This window comes from Cibotium barometz, chromosome 54, assembly GCF_041138505.1.
Source record: "Cibotium barometz isolate CiBa-2024 chromosome 54, ASM4113850v1, whole genome shotgun sequence".
Taxonomy (NCBI): Eukaryota; Viridiplantae; Streptophyta; class Polypodiopsida; order Cyatheales; family Cibotiaceae; genus Cibotium; species Cibotium barometz.
In genome coordinates, this window is record NC_141099.1 from 9,384,858 (window position 1) to 9,405,992 (window position 21,135).

The 21,135-nt window shown below is 40.3% G+C and overlaps 1 protein-coding gene across 5 annotated transcripts in view; it reads right to left on the reverse strand.

The window, feature by feature from the left end:
* Positions 1-13,618: 13,618 nt before the first annotated feature.
* LOC147607838 (uncharacterized) overlaps positions 13,619-21,135 on the reverse strand; it is a 37,621-nt gene continuing 30,104 nt past the window's right edge. For 3 of the 5 annotated variants that reach the window (XM_086790090.1, XM_086790092.1, XM_086790089.1), the window contains exons 8-16: positions 17,053-17,322; positions 16,478-16,611; positions 16,171-16,345; positions 16,008-16,067; positions 15,518-15,757; positions 15,167-15,425; positions 14,705-14,961; positions 14,183-14,589; positions 13,619-13,969 (exon numbers count right to left, since the gene is read on the reverse strand). In XM_086790090.1, coding sequence (XP_086646216.1) covers positions 14,302-14,589; positions 14,705-14,961; positions 15,167-15,425; positions 15,518-15,757; positions 16,008-16,067; positions 16,171-16,345; positions 16,478-16,611; positions 17,053-17,322 — 1,683 coding nt within the window. In that variant the 3' untranslated portion in view covers positions 13,619-13,969; positions 14,183-14,301. The remainder of the gene's footprint in view (positions 13,970-14,182; positions 14,590-14,704; positions 14,962-15,166; positions 15,426-15,517; positions 15,758-16,007; positions 16,068-16,170; positions 16,346-16,477; positions 16,612-17,052; positions 17,323-21,135) is intronic. The other 2 variants (XM_086790093.1, XM_086790091.1) reach the window with 1 other exon arrangement.

The window sequence follows — 21,135 nt, forward strand, 5'->3', positions numbered from 1 at the left end:
AGGAATTGGATGCTGTAAGGATGGTCCGTGAAACCGCAATATCAAACCTCCTTAGCAACAATAACTCTCGTCTACAAGAGTTGGAACACCAATTGGCGATACAAGACCCAGGTCAATGGCTAGAGCCTACAGATGACATGCACCTACTCCTTGAGCGAGCCTCGGAGTTGGGTCAACTGCCAGTAACTCCTCGAGCCCCTCCTCATTTCTCTGTTTTTGTTTACACTAACCTTCTCCCTACTTCAATACGATATAAATCTATCTGAGGACCTAGGCCTAGGTGAACTAACCCTCATTAAGCAAAATATTGAACACAATGCTCACCCCATAATTATAATGGGAATTTTACGAGCAACCATAGTCTTATCTAATCCACAAGATATCTTCTTTTACCCATTACCTCCTATTGTGTTAAACCTTCGTAGTGGTGTCGGGTACTCAAAAACTCTCAAATTCTGGACAATAGTGTCGAAAAATTAGACATATTTGCTCCAGTTGACATTTCCGAGACACCGGCCAACTACGAGGTGGTAGCACATAGCTGTCAGTGGATTATAAGCCATGGGTGGATCGAAGTTTACAACACTCACCAATATCTCAAATTATATGAGTCTACCTTATATCACCCTTTTGGAATTCTAAAACTATACTCTAATACGACTTAGAATCCATGTTAACCAATGTACTCTACAATTTTGATGCCACCCATATTGAATATCCTACCATAACTCCTAAGGATATCCCTGACCTACACGAGTTTATGAAATCTCACAAGCCACCCACCCACCCCCTAGTACAAGTCATGGTCAGGAGGAAGCCTCATCTTCATCTTCAATTTCCACTTACCCCGTATATTATAATGTTGCTAGTAAACTCCTTAATCCCTATCCTAATGCCCCACCTACTAACACATCTCAGGCCGCCTGCATATTCTCTACTTTCACTCCTCCAGCAGCAGCAGCAGATAGATTTTTCCACTAAACCTCTCGCCCCCCCCTCCCCCCCCCCCCCCCCCCCCCCCCGAGGAGATATTGGCACCTTACCCATCTCCCCAATAGCAACCTTAGGAGATACGCTATCCTATTCCCCAAGAAAATATTGAAGCTTTTACTGATGATAAAATTTTAGAATCATTGTCTGGTGCAGAATATGAGAGCTTCATTCGCGCTGGCAATCCTCTATTAAAGCCCAATTTGATGTTCAAAGTGCTAATGCAAGTAACACCCTTTGAACCAACTCGAAGGATTCTACCAGAATCCTACTCCAAGGTCACACCAACAAAATAGCATTTTGTGCCATACCCTCTACGAGCATTTTGTGCCATACTCTCTATGAGCACCTCGCCCAAATTTAGAAGAACTACTTCCATTGGGTGGAGAGGGTACATTATGGGCTAATGTGGCGCGGCACACAAAATTGGCTAATCCCCAATTGGCCAACCTGATGCTGAAATCAGGACTGTCACTTTCTTGATCAGCTATTGCTTTCACAAGTAGAGAAAGGCTCACCCCGCACACACAAGAGGTAGCTATGCTACAACTGTCATAGATGAGCCACAACCCAAACTAGAGGATTTTGGAATACAGCCAAATTGGCGGAAAGAATACTTAACAATTCCATAGGAAAGCCAAGTCTATATGTGCGCGCCACCAACATAGCGGGTTGACCCATTTTACATGCCCCTTTTAGAGAAGATGGACTCCACTCTGGAGTTTCAGGAGGCCAAGTAGCGCGACTCCCATGTATGTTACAATTTCCCGATCTTCATGCCAGCAAGCTTTCCAGACATACGGGAGCAAAAGAAACAAATGCTTACTTGGATACAAGCATGGCAACGTATCCCGGACCCAGAAATTGTGGGCAAGTGTTCGATTTTTGTAATTGCTAGTGGTCCTGATTGATCAACCCAAAGAGCCCTATGATGGCAATGAAGCTGAGCAACTCAAGTTCGACATGAATCAATGGCCATCTGATCGGGACATGATGTTGTATTACCATCGTCTAAGGTGTCTTTCGGTTTACATGTGCATGTCACGTTCAAAGACATGGTCGACACAGGATTTCGGCGCTCCAACTCAGCCTTCAGATGCACCCTCAAGAAGCTTCAGTCACACGAAGAAATTTCTACCGACATGAGTTCGGTGACCAGGTTTTTAGACGTCAGTAAAGCTTTCGAGGAGAGAACCTACATCAGGAAGGGGGATGTTAATCCCATTTTTGATTAACAAGCATGCTTCTCCAATTGAGGACATTAATAAGTGTCATGAAACGGCACTATAAAAGTTATACATTATGAGATATTGGCCACCCAAGGCCTAGTTAAGTAAGTTTTGTGCGAATAAGGGCCAAATATATATAAGGACTTTTCTCATAATGAAAAGACATAATCCCCCTTTGTGCTATTGAGAGCTCTTCCTTGTGTCTTGAGAGAGAGATTGAGAGAGAGACCATTCTAGCATTTGTGTCTCTTCTATGCTTGTATGATTCATGCTTGTGTGGGAGAGTGAGAGAGAGAGATTGCCTTATGCAATGGTGTGAGCGACTCTACGATGACAACATGGAGGTGGAGCTTGGAGGTTTGGATCTTAACAAGTGAGCCTAGAGGCCTCAAGGGACTAAAGTTCAAAACATTGGTAAGTGCCCTACGATAGTTGTGTTCTATTGCTCATCCTTTAGGTAAATGCATTGAGTTCCCTCTTGGAGGTGTGGTAGCCCCATAACATTTTTGGCACCACTAACGGGAATACACCCTTGTTTCTTCCTTCCTCTTAGAGTTTTAGCTCCTATTGCATAAGATTCATGATTGCCCTTGCATTCTAGTAGTGCATTGTGTAGGAAATGAATGGATAAGATTTATGTGGAAATAAAAAATCGTGTGGAAATTGGTTGTGTTTGTTGTGTATATGTGTGGTGGAGTGGTCTTATAATAGAGCTTCACTATTTTTTTTAGTTAAATTTGATATTTGCATCATTGGAAGCATCAACGTGAATGAGCAAGTTGGTGTTCTATTTTTCTTCTTTTCTAAAAATTCACAAAAAATCAAAAAAATAAGGAGCCATTGACTCTGCCTTTTTGAATTTATATTCCACTCCTTAGACGTGGCACAATCATTTTGGGAACTGTTGGATAAGTATTTTGCACCTAGAATCACAGTAGTCGACACGGAAAGTTCCCACGTGAAACTGCAGGGAAACGTTCACGTCGTGAACCGTTTTCTACAACTTCATGCCACACGAACCGCTTTCGACATCAGCATCGTGCAGCGATTTATGTCAAATTTGTGGGGGTGAGGTCAGGAATGCAGTAGAGATTTTTAGCATTGATGTGTCGAATGGCCGGATTTGTGATGGGGTGGATGGCATGTCCTCAAGATGTTTTAGCCAAGCATCACTACTATTTTCACTCAAAAAGGATCAGTAGAAGTCATCCTCACACTTGACCAAAAATGACACCTTGTTATTACGATGGTAAGGTCAAGTAATTTTTGTGAACTCTCTGAATGCACAGAATAAAAGCTCGAATTGAATGTAAGAAGTGGTAAATAAAGACATCAATATGTTTGTTGGTAGGAAATAAATCGGTGTCTATGGGAGTGTAGACAATATGCATTTTAATTATGTGTTCCTCATATTTGTAAACTATAGCATGTGGTATTTGCATTTATTTGGGGGTACAAGGGGTTTTAAAGGTCTTGGCACCCTTATGTCAAAAGGGAGTGAATAAGGTAAAAATCAATGGAAGGGAAAATAACATATACCCAAATATACCCAAGGGAATTCCAAAAATAAGAGGCTTATGACCATTGATAAAATAAGGTGGCAAAAATAGGTGGCAATCAAAATAAATTGATCCAAAAAAAATTTAAAAAGGGGAAGGTTGAGAGGCAACGACTGCAAAAAGTTCAGAAAATGCGCTAAAGAGAGGAAGCTAACGATGGAGCCACGACCGATCATCAGAGATGGGAAATGCAACTGCAGAGAAAGATTTGGATAAACAGCTGGAGGATGCTTCTCGGCTGCACAGACGGTGTTGGGATTGTATATATGACTTTCTTTAAAAAAATACTATTATTTTCCTACGTTTTTTTTTTTGGTCAGAATTGCGTGAGGAGGCTCTGCACAGAGATAGCTAATTGGATGTGAATGTTTTTTTTCCCAAAAAAAAAATACTCTTATTTTATTTCCGCCTTTTGTCCAAGGGTTGGTAGGGGAACTCTGGCTATGAAGGGGGGGGTCGTCGTGAGACTTGGTATCCACCAGATTGCAGATCCCCATAGCAGGGAAGGGGGGGGGGGGGGGGTGTCGTCGTGAGACTAGGCCACTTGGTATCCACCAGATTGCAGATCCCCATAGCAATGGTTTGAATGGAACTTTGTTTGAGGAGAATAGTTATTTTTTTTTTAGAAGTATTTTGGTTTCAATCGCTAACCTTTCAAGACCTTCAAGATCATGAATATTATCAAGCTGATTATGATAGTGGACACTGAAATCACTAAAGTAGAATGTGTCGAGTTTTTTGCTTTCGTGTTTTTTTCCTTCAAAACTGATAGAAGTGGTTTCTTCTTTTGCAAGTACTACAAATCACTGAGGTGGAGTCTCATCTCCCAAATGAAGTCTATCATGTTGAGTTATGTGAGGAGGAAGCTATATTTTGAATGCCCATTCTTGTAATAACCTAGTATTGAGAATCATTTGTAATAAGAGTGAATCTCATACTTCAGTTTGATGACATAGTTTGATATTATTGATATCCAAGGCTCTTGTTCTTCAAATATGTGTCAGCAATCTCTCCAGTATTGTGATCATTGATGAAGTGGATGTAATGTGGTACAAGGGTATATAGAGGCTTCATGGTACTCTACCAATTCTTTACATTCTGTTTTGGTATCTCCACTAAGGAGTCTTCGTGGAAATTAAGGTGACTAGGGCAAGAACTCAAAGATAAGTGTGCACATGATCCATAATGGCTCTGTATATCCAATGAATGTACATTGCTATAATTGTGGAGAATGGAGACATTATAGTACCTATTGTGATAAACCTCATTGCATGGGAGGAGATATGTTTCCTTTACCTCAAAACTTAAACAACATAGCAAATGATTTTGGAGTAGAGATCAAAGATGTTCCTCAACCCAGTAGCAGTGGTACTACTACTGATGAGAAAGGAAAAGGTAAACCATTAAGTCTTATTGGTTTAGAAGAGGAACCAGAAGTAATGTCCGTAGAGCAAGAAGAACAAGAGCTTCTATCGATGGAGAGGCTGAACCCAGCTCAAAGAGAGGGAAACAAGAGATAACAAAATAGTCAAAGAAGAAAGCGAGGAAACCAAGAAGATGATTCAATGTAACAGATTTGCCTTTGGGAAAGGAACAGGAAGATTATGATCTGATAAAAGATTTGTCTCAACAGAAAGTTGATATTACTTTTGGTCAGATAATGGGAATGTGTCCAAAGCTGAAAAAGGAGTGGAAACGAGCAGTGAATCCCAATAAAAAAGTTGTTCCATGACCATTAAAAGGAGTAATGTCTGTAGAAGAACTACCAGATATTTTTCCATCTGTTGAAGCTTGGCATGAAGGAATAGGGTTGGGAGAAGCTTATATTGATGGAGCAGCTCAAATTTATGTGATCACTCAATCTTGTATGGAGAAACTTGGTTTATAGATTGCTTCCCAATCTAGTTTTAGGATCAGATTAGCAAATCATGCTGAAGTAAAATGTCTAGGCGTTGTAGTAACTAATCTTGATGTGGAAGTTTTTAATGTACACTGTAAAATCAACATGCCTATCCTCTCATTTTAGGGAGACCATGGTTTGCAGAAAGTGGGTTCCATTCAGAATTGGGAAAAAGGAATAATAACTGTACATACAGGTAGTGGAAAAAGGATGAGTTTCGACATGGTAAATCGTATGGAGTTGAACGAGGAAGATGAAAGAAGTATTGAAGAAGAGGAGACAGAAAGTGAAAGTGAAGTAGAAAGTGATGATTCTGAGATAGAAAATGGACAGGTGTCTTTCATCCTTGGAGAAGAAGATCCACATGAAGTTCAACTTACAACTATACATGAAGCAGAACAGGAAGAAAGATTTGAAACCATGGAGAATCTAATGCAGCCAAAGACTTCCCAATCTCAATTACAGGAACTAATAGAAAAAATGTTCAGTACCAGTATTACATTAGAATAACGGAAAGAGTAGCTTGCTATGTTTACCAGATTTCCCAATCTTTTTATCACTTCTTATGAAGAGATAATAGGATTTACAAGTAAACCACTCAAGATTGAATCAAAAGAAGGTGTGAAACCAATGTTTTAAAAGTTAAGAAGACTGGAACAAGAGCTGACTCAAGTACCCAAGGAAGAGGTACAGAAACTTCTAAAAGCTGGTTTTATTTATCAAACGGAAAATTCAGATTGGGGTAATCCAATTGTGACCAGGCCAAAAAAATATGGAAGATGGAGGGTATGTGTAGATTATAAACCATTGAATGCAGCTACAAAGAGGAACCATTACCCTTTACCTTTCTTTGATGGAATTTTGGATAAAGTTGCAGGACATGAGAGATATAGTATTTGTGATGGATATTCTGGATACTTCTAGATAGCCATTGCACCCGAAGATCAAGAGAAGACAACTTTTATCACACCTTGGGGATGTTTCTGTTTACACGGTTATGCCTTTTGGTTTAACAAATGCTCCTTCTTGGTATCAGCAAAGATCAGATGAAGTGCTTGCACCATTCCTAGATCACTTTGTTAAAGTTTTTTTAGATGACATCTGCATATTCAGTTCAAGGCATGAACATTGCAATAAATTGGAGCAAGTATTTAACAAGTTAGATTCAAGGGGTGGGGAGTTGAATCCAAAAAAATATTTATTGGACAACCAAGAATCAAACTTCTCGAGCATATGGTATCTCAAAATGGAATAGAAGCACATCCAGATACGGTTAAATCTTTAATTTTATTATGTTCTCCTACTTCTACAAAACAGCTACATACTTTTATTCAAAAATTGAAATATCTGTTAAGATTCATTCCATTATTATCCCAACTGTTATATCCACTGCTAAAATAAGCAGTGGATATAACAGTGAAGAAAGATCCTCTCCAGTGGGATGAGGAATGTGAAGAAGTTTTTGGCAAGGTTAAAGAAGTGTTGGGAGGAATTTCTAATATAAAAGCTCCGGAGTTTGATAAGTTATTTTATGTAAATCCTTCTATTGGACCAGATGCAATAGGAGCTATTCTATTGCACAGCAAAAGGAAATGACTCCAGATATAAGAAGCCAGTGTATTATGCAAGTATGGTGAATACTGAGATGGAAATAAAAAATTTTGAATCAGAATCGGGGGTATGAAGCCTAGTTTATGCTTGCAGAAGATTCAGATCATACTTATTACCCAAATCCTTTGTAGTGTTGACCAGTTATTCCCTTTTACCACAACTTGTCAATAATACCAATTTGTCAAGAATTATGCTCAAATGGATAGTTGTTCAGGAATTCGAATTCACATTTTTGATCGAGGAATCCACTCGAGCTTCTTTGGCCGATTTACTCACATACAAAGGGACCAGTTTTGGTAAAAGAGAGAGAAAAACAAAGTTAAAAAAATGGAAGGCCAACAACTTGCCAATGCTCATGTACTTTTCTTTGATGGCTCATTCAAGAAAAGTTTAATTCAAGCTACTGGAGGAATGGTGGTTTTGGATTCACAAGGGAAAGAAATACAAAGAACAAGATTTCAGTTGGAAGCCAAAAGCAATAAAATGAGGCGAAATATGCAGTTTTATGTCAAAGTTTAAAGATATGTCTTAATTTTGGAATTAAAAGAATTGCAATTAAATGAGATGCTTTGTTCGTAGTTAAACAGGTATTTGGTGGATAGGACAAGTAAAGCTATTACTTGGACATTGTGAAGCATGGAGCATTGAGCACATTGACAAGGAACAAAATCATGGAGCTCATGAAGCCGCTCAAAGTGTAATTATGTCTACACTTTATGCAGCTAAGGTGGATGGACCACTATATCAAGGAAGAAAGTTCCTTTACAAATAAGAAGCATATCTCATGATAGGAAAAGTTCCTCAAGATCTGTCAAAATCCAAGATGTATTACTTTGTTAAGAGATGTCAAAAATTTTGCTTTATTAATGATGTTTTATTCATGGAAGGACCAGATTTAGTGCTAAGAAGAATTCCTTGGAGAGAAGAAATCTATCGAGTTTTGGAAGTGAATCATGAAGGAGACTACGGAGGACATTTTGCTTTCAAAATCACATTACAAAAGATATTATTGGAAGGTTTTATATGGCCTTCAATTCAAAGGGATGTACAACATTGGTGTAAATCATGTTTCCAATGCCAAAGAATGGGAAGAAGAATACTAAATTTTGAACCCATGAATGTTATACTTGCTTTTAAATTTTTTTGGAAAATGGGGGATCGATGCCATTGGGCCATTACCCATGACTACACGTGGAAAATGTTATATACTCACAGCTATTGATTATCTCTCAAGATGGGTAGAAGCTAAAGCTACAAAAGCAATCAATGCAAAAAAGGTATCAAAATTTGTATATGAGGGAATTTGTTGTCGTTTTGAGGTACCACTAGAGCTACTTTCTGATAGAGGACCAGGATTTAGAAGTGAATTGATGGATCATCTATGTGAAAAGCTAAAAATTCAACATAGATATGCTACACCATATTATCCCCAATGTAACGGGATGAATGAAAGATTTAATGGAAAACTGATACGCATGTTGAGTAAAATGACACAATCCCATGAAAGGACTTGGCATTTAGAGCTTCCTTGTGCACTTTGGGCTTATAGTTCTCTCCATTTCATATTCTTTATGGTACTGAAGCTTTATTACCTATTGAGGTGGAGATGCCAGCTTTAAAATTCTTGTGGTAAGAGAGTGAAGAACCACAGCATGCTTCTTGCACTACAATAGAATACATGCTATACAACATTATCAAAAACTCAAGAACAAAATCAACGGAGAATTAACAAGAAGATCAAGGACAAAGGCATTAAAAAAGATGACCTAGTACTCCGATATCCGATATAAGAACAAGGTGGACAATACGTTTCACACAAAGTTTCAAACAAAGTGGGAAGGTCCTTTCAAAGTACAACAAAGATTTTCCACTGGCGCATACCAGTTAGAGGATTTGGATGAAACTTTGCACCACAGAAAATTCAATGGTTATCGACTAAAGAAATATGTAGCAAGAATGATAATGATTACCACACCGATCAAACAAACAAGGAGAACGAGAGGACAAGTTCATGTGAAGGTAACCAGGAAGAGAATGACTCCATATATTCATTACATTGGTTATTTGAAGACTGCAGGATATGAACGTCCACAAACTTAGGGGTGGACAAAATATGTCAGGTAATTTTTGTGAACCCTCTGAATGCACCGAATAAAAGCTCGAATTGAAAGCACGAAGTGGTAAATAAAGACATCAGTATGTTTTTTGGTAGGAAATAAATCAGTGTCTATGGGAGTGTAGACAATATGCATTTTAATTATGTGTTCCTCATATTTGTAAATATAGCATGTGGTATTTGCATTTATTTGGGGGTACAATGGGGTAAGGTCTTGGCACCCTTATGTCAAAAAGAAGTGAATAAGGTAAAAACCAAAGGAAGGGAAAATAACATATACCCAAGGGAATTCCAAAAATAAGAGGCTTACGACCATTGATAAAATAAGGTGGCAATCAAAATAAATTGATCCAAAAAATATAAAGGGAAGGGTGAGAGCCAACAACTACAAAAAAATATAAAGGTAAGGTTGAGAGCCAACAACTACAAAAAGTTCAGAAAATGCGCTAAAGAGAGGAAGCTAACAATGGAGCCACGGTTGCCACAACCGATCAGAGATGGGAAATTAAAGAAGCAAAGGAATGGACTGCAGAGAAAGATTTGGATAAAATAGAGGATACATGATATCAATAGCTGGCCGCCAGCCATAACAGCAATGGGAATGCATGAAGAGTTATGGGCCAAACAATTGAAGCCAAGAAAATTATATAAAGGGCTACTGGGCTGCGCAGACAATGTTGGGATGACTTTCTTTAAAAATACTATTATTTTCCTACGTTTTTTTGTCATAATTGCGTGAGGAGACTTTGCACAAAGATAGCTAATTGGATGTGAATGTTTTTTTTTCCCCCAAAAAAAAACTCTCATTTTATTTCCGTCTTTTGTCCAAGAGTTGGTAGGGAAACTCTGGCTATGTAGTGGTCGTCGTGAGACTAGGCCACTTGGTATGCAGATCCCCATAGCAATGGTTTGAATGGAACTTTGTTAGAGCACATATTCGAGGAGAATAGTTTTTTTTTTTAAAGAAGTATTTTGGTTTAAATCGCTAACCTTTCAAGACCTTGAAGATCAGAAATATTATAAAGCTGATTATGATGTCGGTGGAGAGCCATACTATACCTCTAATGTCCACTTCGGAAATAAGAGGTAAGGAGACTTTGTGCGAAGAGGAAATTTTGTGAAGAAGGAAGAGGGAACTATTACTTCTCAACCTTAAATCAGTTCGTGTTGTTGTTGTGAGAGGATCTCTCTCCTACAAGAATTCTCATTTGTTTTGGACTGTGTGTTGAAATCGTATAAAATCAAGATGGAAAAATCAACCATACAATTAATAAGAAGCTGACTATCATAAGCACGAGTTTTTTTGGATTAGAGATCTTTTAAAAAATTTATCTGTTGAAAAAAGTATTTTGTTAACATGATCCTTTCCCTAATATTGGACACTAAAATCACTAAAGTAGAATGTGTCGGGTTTTCTGCTTCCATGTTGTTTTCCTTCAAAACTGATACGAGTGGTTTCTTCTTTTGCAAGTACCAGATACTTCTACAAATCACTGAGGTGAAGTCTCATCTCCCAGATGAAGTCTATTATATTGAGTTATGTGAGAAAGAAGCCATATTTTGAATGTCATTCTTGTAATAACCCAATATTGAGAATCATTTGTAGTAAGAGTGAATCCCATACTTCATAGTTTGATATTATTGATATCCAAGGTTCTTGTTCTTCAAATATGTGTTAGCAATCTTTTATTCTCCAGTATTGTGATCATTGATGAAATGGATATGATGTTATATAAGGGTATATAGAGGCTTCATGGTACTCTACCAATGCTTTACAACAAGTGAGGCATTGGAACATCCTTTGCACTTGGCACTCAATGATTTGTCCCATTGCTTTATCGCATACAATGTGTAGGCATGTGTCTTGCACTCATCATCACACTGACTATGTTGAGGCAAGGATCCCACGAGACAACTTGGTGGTAAGAGTGGTGCATGGAGGGAGGGAGTTGTAGGCTGAATTGTGCAAAAAGGTGGTGAACTAGGCCATGCTGGTGGATGGAGGGACAGAAAGATCAAGGGTGGAGAGTGGGGCTCGAGATGACCTTGAGAAACATTATCTAGCCATGTTGGAAGTGGATCTTCATGGAAAAGATGCATGAGATTGAAAATGACAAGTGTGATTTGCATTAATGGTGGGGGAAGAACGGAGAAGTCAAGGATGCGTCAGGCCGGGGAGCCCATCAAATAGTCAACTGCACTAAAGCCACCTTTATGGGGAAAGCAAGCCTCCTCAGGTGGGCCAATTGGTCATGGCATCATATATGATGAGCCCATGTGCGACGCCCATCTTTAAGAAAGACCTACCAAAGGAGGTAGTATTACAAAAGTATCTGCATTGAGGAGGTGGATGTCCTCCAACCTGGGAAACTCCCTGATATCACTATGTACTACCAAGTATGGTGACCGTAGATCCACAGAGAACTCTATGCATAGCTAGATGTATCTGACCAAGAAAAGCATAACGCTATCTGTACCACCCGATCCTTAGCAAGCATAGATGCTGCGTTCGCATATACTGGGCCTCTTCATCCTTCCGAACAACTGTCAGTATGGTGCAAAGATGAGGTTTTAAGAGGGCTACAACCCACCTGGACCCTCGAACGACTGCACATCCTACATCCCCTGCAACTTGTGGCAAACCTCTTTCGACCTCTAATAATGTGTCTGTGTAGAAGACTATGTCCCACCCAGTAAAGGTCTCGAAAAATCCTCATGGATCGATTCTCTGATTTGGCTTCATCAAGCTCTCGACGCAATGTGGCATTCTCCTCCTTGAACTGCTAAAGTTCCAATTTCAAGGCCTTGATGGATGCCTCATCATTCTTCCCCTCCATGGTATTCAACCTCATAGATCTCTTTGCAACCCACCTGGACCCTCGAACGACTGCACATCCTACATCCCCTGCAACTTGTGGCAAACCTCTTTCGACCTCTAATAATGTGTCTGTGTAGAAGACTATGTCCCACCCAGTAAAGGTCTCGAAAAATCCTCATGGATCGATTCTCTGATTTGGCTTCATCAAGCTCTCGACGCAATGTGGCATTCTCCTCCTTGAACTGCTAAAGTTCCAATTTCAAGGCCTTGATGGATGCCTCATCATTCTTCCCCTCCATGGTATTCAACCTCATAGATCTCTTTGATGGCACACAGAAGGCGAGGTGCATCCACAGCACGCAAGCATGTTAGGGCAGCAGGCACAGGGGTACCGAGAGGGCAGAGGGCAGTGGACAGAGGGGTTGACAGGGCGCATAGGTACCAAGCTGGCAGTTTCGAGAAGGCAGAGGGCAGCAAGCGGAGGGGTAACAGGCGACCCATTGGAAACGGGCAAGGGCATGCACAGCAGCAGCTGTGCAGGTGCCGAGAGAGAAAAAGCTACCTGCACAGAAACCCTAAACGCAGAAGCCCTAGTTTCGCACAGAAATTTGCGATGGCAAAACTCTAATTCGTGGAGCAGAAACCATCAAGAGAGGTGTGTGTTCCAGTGGTTTTCACACACACACACACACACACACACACACACACACAACAACAACAACAACAACAACAACAACAAAAAGGAGTTACAGTCACAGTTGAATTCACGAACACACAAAAGAGCCATGCGGCCATAGCAGGATACAAGAATGAAAACGTCACGATTTTGTGCAGCAAGAAACAATGTAGGCACACAACCAACGAACTGCAGCAACAAATGTGCTCAACCAAGGACACTGTTGAGTTTCACAACATTCTGAGATATGCAGATATCAGGGGCAACTCAACTATACACACTACTCTTTCCATGTAGTGGCATTAGCGCAGAACTTCCGCCTCCAATTCATGGGCTAGTCCTGATGGTCGTGAAATGTATCTAGACAACTCCAACAGGAATGGCCATGAGTTTAGACGTTAATCTTGTAAGAATGGCTTGTTTAAATCATCTGCTTTACATCCATCGAGCCAAACCCTAACATCCACCAACTTCTAGAAGGCTCACCAGTCTTGACCACCTACAAATGGCTTGGAAGTCCTTGCCATCCCCTTCATCCCAGTGGATGATTTGCTCTTATCTGTGAGTGAGAGAGAGAGAGAGAGAGAGAGAGAGAGAAGATTTGCTCTTATCTGTGAGTGAGAGAGAGAGAGAGAGAGAGAGAGAGATCTTCATGTGACCATGATTTGATCATTCTTCTTGCTGCCACAATAAGCATCATTGGAAAATAGAACCAGCTGTTAAAGAACGTTGGACTTCATATAAATTCCTGAATCAAGAAGTTGACTCTTTAGTTTAACATATAGCGTGGTACAAAGTGGTTTGCAGTCAATATGACCATGAAACCAATGAGAAGCTACATTACAAATGCTCAGCAAATTAACTTTCCTGATATTTGGAGGTCAGTATGCCAAAGCACGATAATTTTCATGATACACGTGGGACATGGCCCCATTGCTGTCCTGTTGTGAACAGTAAGGGATGATGCCAGAATACCAGACACTGCCACTCTGGGCTTCTGGTGTGATCAATTTTTTAGGTTATCGCCATTATAACCGCAACCTTGTATAACCCCAACCTTGTAGTGAGAGCTGCAAAAAGAAAAAAGGTGATGTAGGGACTGATTCACGGGAAATGTCTGTGTCCATAAGTGTGTAGCCTAGTGGTGAAGGGTTTCACCACCCTGGGTAAGAAACCGAGTTCAATACCCACAAGCCTACACCCCCTGGGCACACAAATAATATGTATCTCAGCCCCCGAAAAATCACTAATTGAATGACTCTTAAATGTGGGATTCTCAATACCTGACCTGCAGAATTATGAGACTTTGGCGATGCACAGTTTTAGGAGGCAAGCTCGGCCAAGGATAGCCCTCATATAGCAATCCCTCCAACAACCCAATCTTTTGACAGTCGGTGTTTCACTAGGAGAAGAACTTGGGGAATGTCCACATCAAAATCCTCAAAAATGCATCCGTCTCAAGAAACTCTATGTGTGCGGTTCGACCGATTAGATTATTCAAAGTTCGACCTTGAGAAGACATGTTGAAGTTCACATCACATCTTATGAAACTCCGCTCCACAATAGAGGGCCTCAGGATCTGGTCCATGCAATTTCCGTGCATTGTTGCATAGGCTGATCCTCTTCTGGAGTCTCGAGCAGCTGCCTGGCACATCTCGACTCGAGCAGAGTGGTAAGGCACATATCGATCCTGCCAAAAGACCTCAATATTATCTCAATGACAATATCCACGAAGAGTTGTCTAGAGATTTAGCAGCAGTGAGCAACTGATTTCTATGATAACGATCAAGAGCTGATATTCTAACCTGAGGAGATGACAGTAACAGAACATTTTGAAAGTATTCGAATGTCTTCTCCTCACTAAGCTTGAAGAGAAAACAGTCCTGGATGCTGGCTTCATCGGTGAAGGTCAGTTGATGCATACAAGGGGACGCCTTGAGCTTCTTAAGCAGCCACAAACCAGAGTTGAAAAGAGTGTTAGAGCTGTACATATAGCCTAAATGAGGGCCCGAGATTGACAAGAAGGTATGCAGGTACTCAAGAAAAGGCTTCATAATAGGATCTGCAAAATGAGAAGAAGAAAACCATGAAAAATGGCTGTGGCTGCAAAAACTAAGCTGCTGGTCCACCAGTGTGTAGCCTAGTAAATGAAGCGTTTCGCCTCTCAGATGGAGGATCTGGGCTCAATTCCCCCTAGCTGCACCTGCTGAACGTAGTATATCTGTAACTAAAAATTAAGATCCTTGAATAAGATCTTCTCAACTCACCATTTAGAGCTGCTCTGATTATGATGTTTCCCATTGAATGCCCAACAAAGCTTAGTCTGCAGTTGCCATAAGTAGCCTTCTTTAGAAAGGAGCCAAATTTGGTTTTCATGAAAGCTGCTACTTCCTCGGCAAGCCTGTGCCCTAGCTCTCTAAAATCACTCGTCGTTCGGTCTTCATTGATCTCTGACATCAAACACTCGGCATTGGCATCAATCAGAAGCCACTGGTTTCGAACCAACCTCAGATCCAAGTGGTGACCCTGTAGAAGAGAAACAAACAAGTTGATTGTTGAGGGCGAAAGAAAGGTCTATATACCTTGTCCCTTAGTGATACTAGAACATCCCCACCCACCTGAAAACCATGGACAAATACGACTACACGCAGAACTTTTCCATGACTCTTTGAAGCCATTGTAAGGAGATTTCCAGGCTTCTGGAGTAAGAAGCTTGTCCCAGATCCAATGTGTTTACTCGTCCATGCAGCATCGGAAACAACCCTCTCAATGGGCACCGTATGGCTTTCCACAATAAGGACGGGCAACTGAGATGGCATGCCAAAAATCTGCATATCTTGAAGCGCCTGACTATTCATCTATGAAGACAAAAAACCACATATTAGGCAGCATATACATAAGCAGGCACCCATCTAAGCCCCCCGCCGACAATGATAAACCAGCGTTCTTGCCATCCAACTCCCTGCCCATGGACCACCTGCCACCGGTCCCCCCCACACCACCACCCCCTGGGGGGCAGGGGAGATTTGTGTAACCAGCGTTTGCCTATGCATAAGTACATAAAGAAAACTGCAAACTCATTCTTACACTAAACAGAAGAGTCTGTACCTTGATCTGCTCCAGAGTTTTACGATGCAGATCTGCTCGGGAAGCTGAAATTACAGATGCCTGCAAATGAATCAACCTCAATGACCCCAACAATTTCATGATAATGCAGATTATAATGTATGGCATACAATCTCTAGATTAAACATAAGAGAATTAGGTTTACCTCCTCCACTGGTTTCTTAACGACTGGTTTATGAGAAACTCCTTCAAGATCCTTCTTACTACTATCAATAGATAGTAAGTCCATCTTAGAGTGACTCAGCCACATGGACCATTCAGTGCTTCTTTCGTCTGCCCATACACCTCTCAAACACTCCCACAGCAAAGATCGGTTCAATCTGAAACAGTTTTTACGTGTTAAAAAATGTAGAAGTAGCATGTCAATTATCTTATCTACTAAATGCTGAGTTTATGAAGTCGATATGATGTAGAGGGCTTATGAAGCCACAGAAAGGAATCGTATCATTCACCTGTGAAACTTGAGAAATGCATTCCAAAGTATTGAAAGATCACCGCCCAAAGCTTGAAATGCTTCTGACAGCTCCAATCTGGAAACCGAGGGCAAAATAACATGGGACTTCACCCCTTCAAATGTCTCACTCCACTGCAAAACAAAACAAAGCCAAAAAAAAAAAAAAAACTGAACCACCATCTGATTATCATAGCCTGCACTAAAACGTGTACAGGAAAAACCTACTACTTATGACGGATGCACAGTGATTCGATAATTCAATTGCACATGAGTGCATGCATCACATGCACACACACACACACACACACACACTATGTACAGACACACTACATGTACACATACATGTATATGCAAGTATATGTACATGTACATGTACACATACATGTATATTCATGTATATGTGTATGCACAATTACAGCATACAACCAAAAATAAAACATGTACATTATGAAAAACTTGCTCACAATGGATGCACATTAACTTGATAATTCATTTGCAAGTGTGCATACATGTATATGTATGTAAATGTGCGCTTGCACCTGCTATATGTGTGTGTATAGTTTACTAACAAACCTTCAAAGAATCAGCCACATCCTGACTCCAATTCTGATCTTTAGGATGCCTCTTTCTATCCCCATTCAGTATAAGACCATTATCCAGTGAATTCAAATTCAACTTTTTTATCACAGAGGCCACAACCGAATTTTCTTTGACTTCGAGGGGCACATGCTGGTTGATAGCTGACCCCAATGACTCTAATTCATGCTTTAAGATATCATGAGATGCATGTAGAGCCTTCCACAGCTTGATATCTCTAGCATCTAATTCAGATTCAATACCAGTCTGCAGTAACACAGAACATCACAAAAGACAATCAAGAGTTTTTACAACATTAAATGCAAACATGTAGCATATGACAAAAGGTAATATGCCATAAAGGTGCGAGATTTTTCTGTACTTGCACCACCCATGTACCTTGCATGCCTACTTAACGTATGATTTTCAAAGCTATGTTAAGATGCATCAAGATGAAGGAGATGAGGAGAGGAGAAAGAGCACGAGAAGAGAAGGGCAGCTCACAATAGCCATGGCATTACGAAAATGAGGAAGAAAAGAGCAGGCAGCGTTGCCGTTGACAGGCGCCCTTGCCCATCAAACTTCACAGTTTGCCGGGAAAGGAATGGGAATGAGACTTGCATGTATTTCACCATTTACATGTAATTGACAGGAAAGGAATGAGACTTGCAAGTATTTCACCATTTACATGTAATTGACAGGAAAGGAATGAGTGTTACAAGTATTTCACCATTTACATGTAATTTATGACGGCTAACAAATATTTTTGCCGTCCAAAAATATCCAAAAACGTTCAAAACAACCATCAAAAACTGTCAAAAATCAACCCTGAGAGCACACCCCAAAACAACTGCTGGGATGAAAACTTGAGGCAATTGGACTTTGTAAAAATCCATGAAGCCTATGCCCAGTTTTAGCTCTGCAACACCCAAGTTCAGATATCAGTATGGTACACTGACATGTGTTAAAGATGCTATTTTTAGCCATGGTCATCTCTGGGTTGTGGGTTGTGAGCCTGTAAAGGGACACTTGTGGAGATGGACCATTTGCATGCTGTTGGGAGATAGAGCTTTGCATTAGGTTCCATATGATGTATATTTTTAGCATGCTTTAGGTGTGAAAATGGGTAAAAATTATGACTTTTGCACATCTAAAGTCATAATTTAGATGAAGGTTGATCGTAGTAATCACAAACTTAATTAACTTAATTAAGGTAGAGATGAATTTAGATGAATGCAAATGCAACCATATTAATGATGCAAATGATTACAACTAAGATGAGATCTATGAACAGATCTATGATGTTGACTTCATGTTGACAACTTCAAGATCTGATGAATGAACTTGATTATGGAATGAATTATGCCTTTCTCTTTTATATGTGAGGGATGCCATTCAGCCAAATGTAGAGGCTGTCGGCCTGTTGTGGACATGAAAATATGGATAAAATCCTTAAACTGCTACGAATGCTGCCCACATATGCTGCCTTGTCTCCAATCGCGTGCCACCTGCTCTTTGGTCCCTCTGCTCGCTACCGACACTGCTTTGCTGGCTGTCGATAGGAATCCCAAGCCCTCTTGGTGATGATGATGTTAAAGCTACTGATAATGATGATGTAGATGCTAATACTTCTGCTAATGATGGTAATGCTGCCAATGATGTTGATGATACTACTGATGCCTGATGGTGACTTAATCAAGGATTAAGACTGTTCATGCCAAAGATTAGTCATAGCATGGGCATGAACGTGACATTCCTTCTACTAAACTTGATGACGAGGTGGACACTCTGTCATCCTTCCTCCTTGGACTGCAACTGACTTTGATCTTCTACTGAACTGACTTTGACTTTGAATGATCTTTTTGTCTGAACAAATTCACTCTTCATCTCCACTTCCAAGTCTTGCTAAAGATCTAAGCATCTGTTCCACTGCCTATCCTCATGCCTCCTTTTCCCTTACCGTTAATACAACGGTGGGTCACCTGCCGAAACTAATCATGCCTGTTGCTACGCCTTTGGAACTGATCTGAGAGCTTAATGGTTATGCATACATACCCTCAAGGAATGCTTCCAATTAAATTGCAGCAATGTGATGAGCTATGGTGGATCAAATGCAAGGATCAACATGATTAGCAAGTAATTAGAAGGTGATTAAGATGAGATTAGTGCACAATTAATCTAATAGCTTAATGCAAGCATGGATACTCAAAAACCAACAATTTCTCATTAGACCAATGCCTCAATTTATAGGTTTTACATCCACAAGATGCCAAGCATATAATCCCACTGATTTCTCCTTGATTTGTGCCACCTCCCCTACATCTGGAGGCACCTTTTCCTAGAATCTTTATGCCCCTATATTCACTCATGCTACCCTTGATTCTCTCATGAATAGATTCTTCTCACCTTTTCACTACTACCCACTCAATTACATACTCCCTTTTACAATCTCTTGCTAAGGGCTTGTTCTCGCACACACCCATTCACTTACATATTTCAACACCTTCCCTCAGGTGAATAACTCTAGCACACCTGGACCCTATACCAAGTTTCCCTCTTACTTGGTAGCCCGACCGATGCCTCAAGTCCCTAACTCATAGTCCTTGACACTCTCTCTCTCTATGTGTCCAAGGCTACTACAAGTGCCCATGACCTTGACTAAAGTGCTCACACATATATCTACCACATGGCCTACATCATCGGTGGCTCAGAGGTGGTTTTACTCTATTGGAACGGGTTACATTGGGTTGTGGGGTTTCTCTCTCTCTCTCTCTCAGAAAAGATGTCCTGACTCCTCTACCTTAGGAGTCTCCATGAAGTTTGCCGATGTCGATCTTTCTTCATTTAGTTTGCTGTAGTAGTCTCTAGCCATGTATCCTGGCTTCCCACAGTTGTGGCAAGTGAAGGTCCTTCCTCCTTCCTTGCCTTTTTCTCGTTCTCATTCTCGTCCTCGTGCAAGACCTTCTCAGGTGTACAATGCTTTCTCCTCTCCAGTTATTGGTTCCAATCTTTTCTTCTCTTTGACCTTGTTCTCTTGTTCTAGTAGAGCTCCTTCTATCTCATGCAGCTTCAAATTTAGTACATTCTTTAAGGTTGCCACAATGTTCTCATACTCTCTGTTGTCCACACTCTTCAGAAGCACTGCCAGTGCCTCGTCATCTTCTACTTTCTTCCCAATGGCTGCCAGTTGTTGCTGAATGCTTTTGTATTTGTTCAAGTGTGTGGTTAGAGATTCACTTTCCTTCATGTCAAGTTTGTAGAATTGCATTAGCACATTTATCTTTGAATTTTTTGCTTGAGTACCAAATAATTCATTAAGTTCATCCCATGCATCTTTAGCTTGTTGTATCCCTGCAATGTAATGAATGATTTCATCATTTAAGCTAAGTGCAATGAGCCCTAATGCTTTCTCATTTCTGTTCTTTCACTCATTCTCCCCACTCTCCATTGGACATTCATCTCTTCCCTCAATTAGCTCCCATAGATTCTTCCTCATGAGCAAATACATGGTCTTTGTTTGCCATGTATGGAACTGCTCCCCATTGAACTTAGTTATTTCTTGTACACTGCTCATGATGATGTGAAGGGGGTCTTACCTCTTGATCCAATTCAAGATTCAAGGACAATGTCTACTCTTTTACAACTCCAATCTGATGATTACAACAAGTTTTGACTACTAATGATGCATAGAAAACTAGATATACTAGTTCACAGTTTGTGTGTGCAGAGAATACACTAATTTGGAGAGATTAATTAGAGTAGTAATTGTGACGGAAAATTCAATTTGAACACATAGACTTGTGTAGCACCTTCCCAATGTTGGATTAGATCCACCAATGCCTAATTAACACCTTGATTAGGTAAATTAATTAAACAATTTACCAAGATAATTCACTGTTAATTGTGCAAAAGACTGCCCCCACTTGGAGTCTTCAATTGATCCAATTGCACAAATCTAATCTCAAAATGCTTCAATAAAGTAGTAGATAAATGTATCTAGATATGTTGAGTCCACAACCATCAAGATTAAAGCTTTAATGAAGAATTAATCAAGTGATTAACAGAGGCACTTCCCTGACT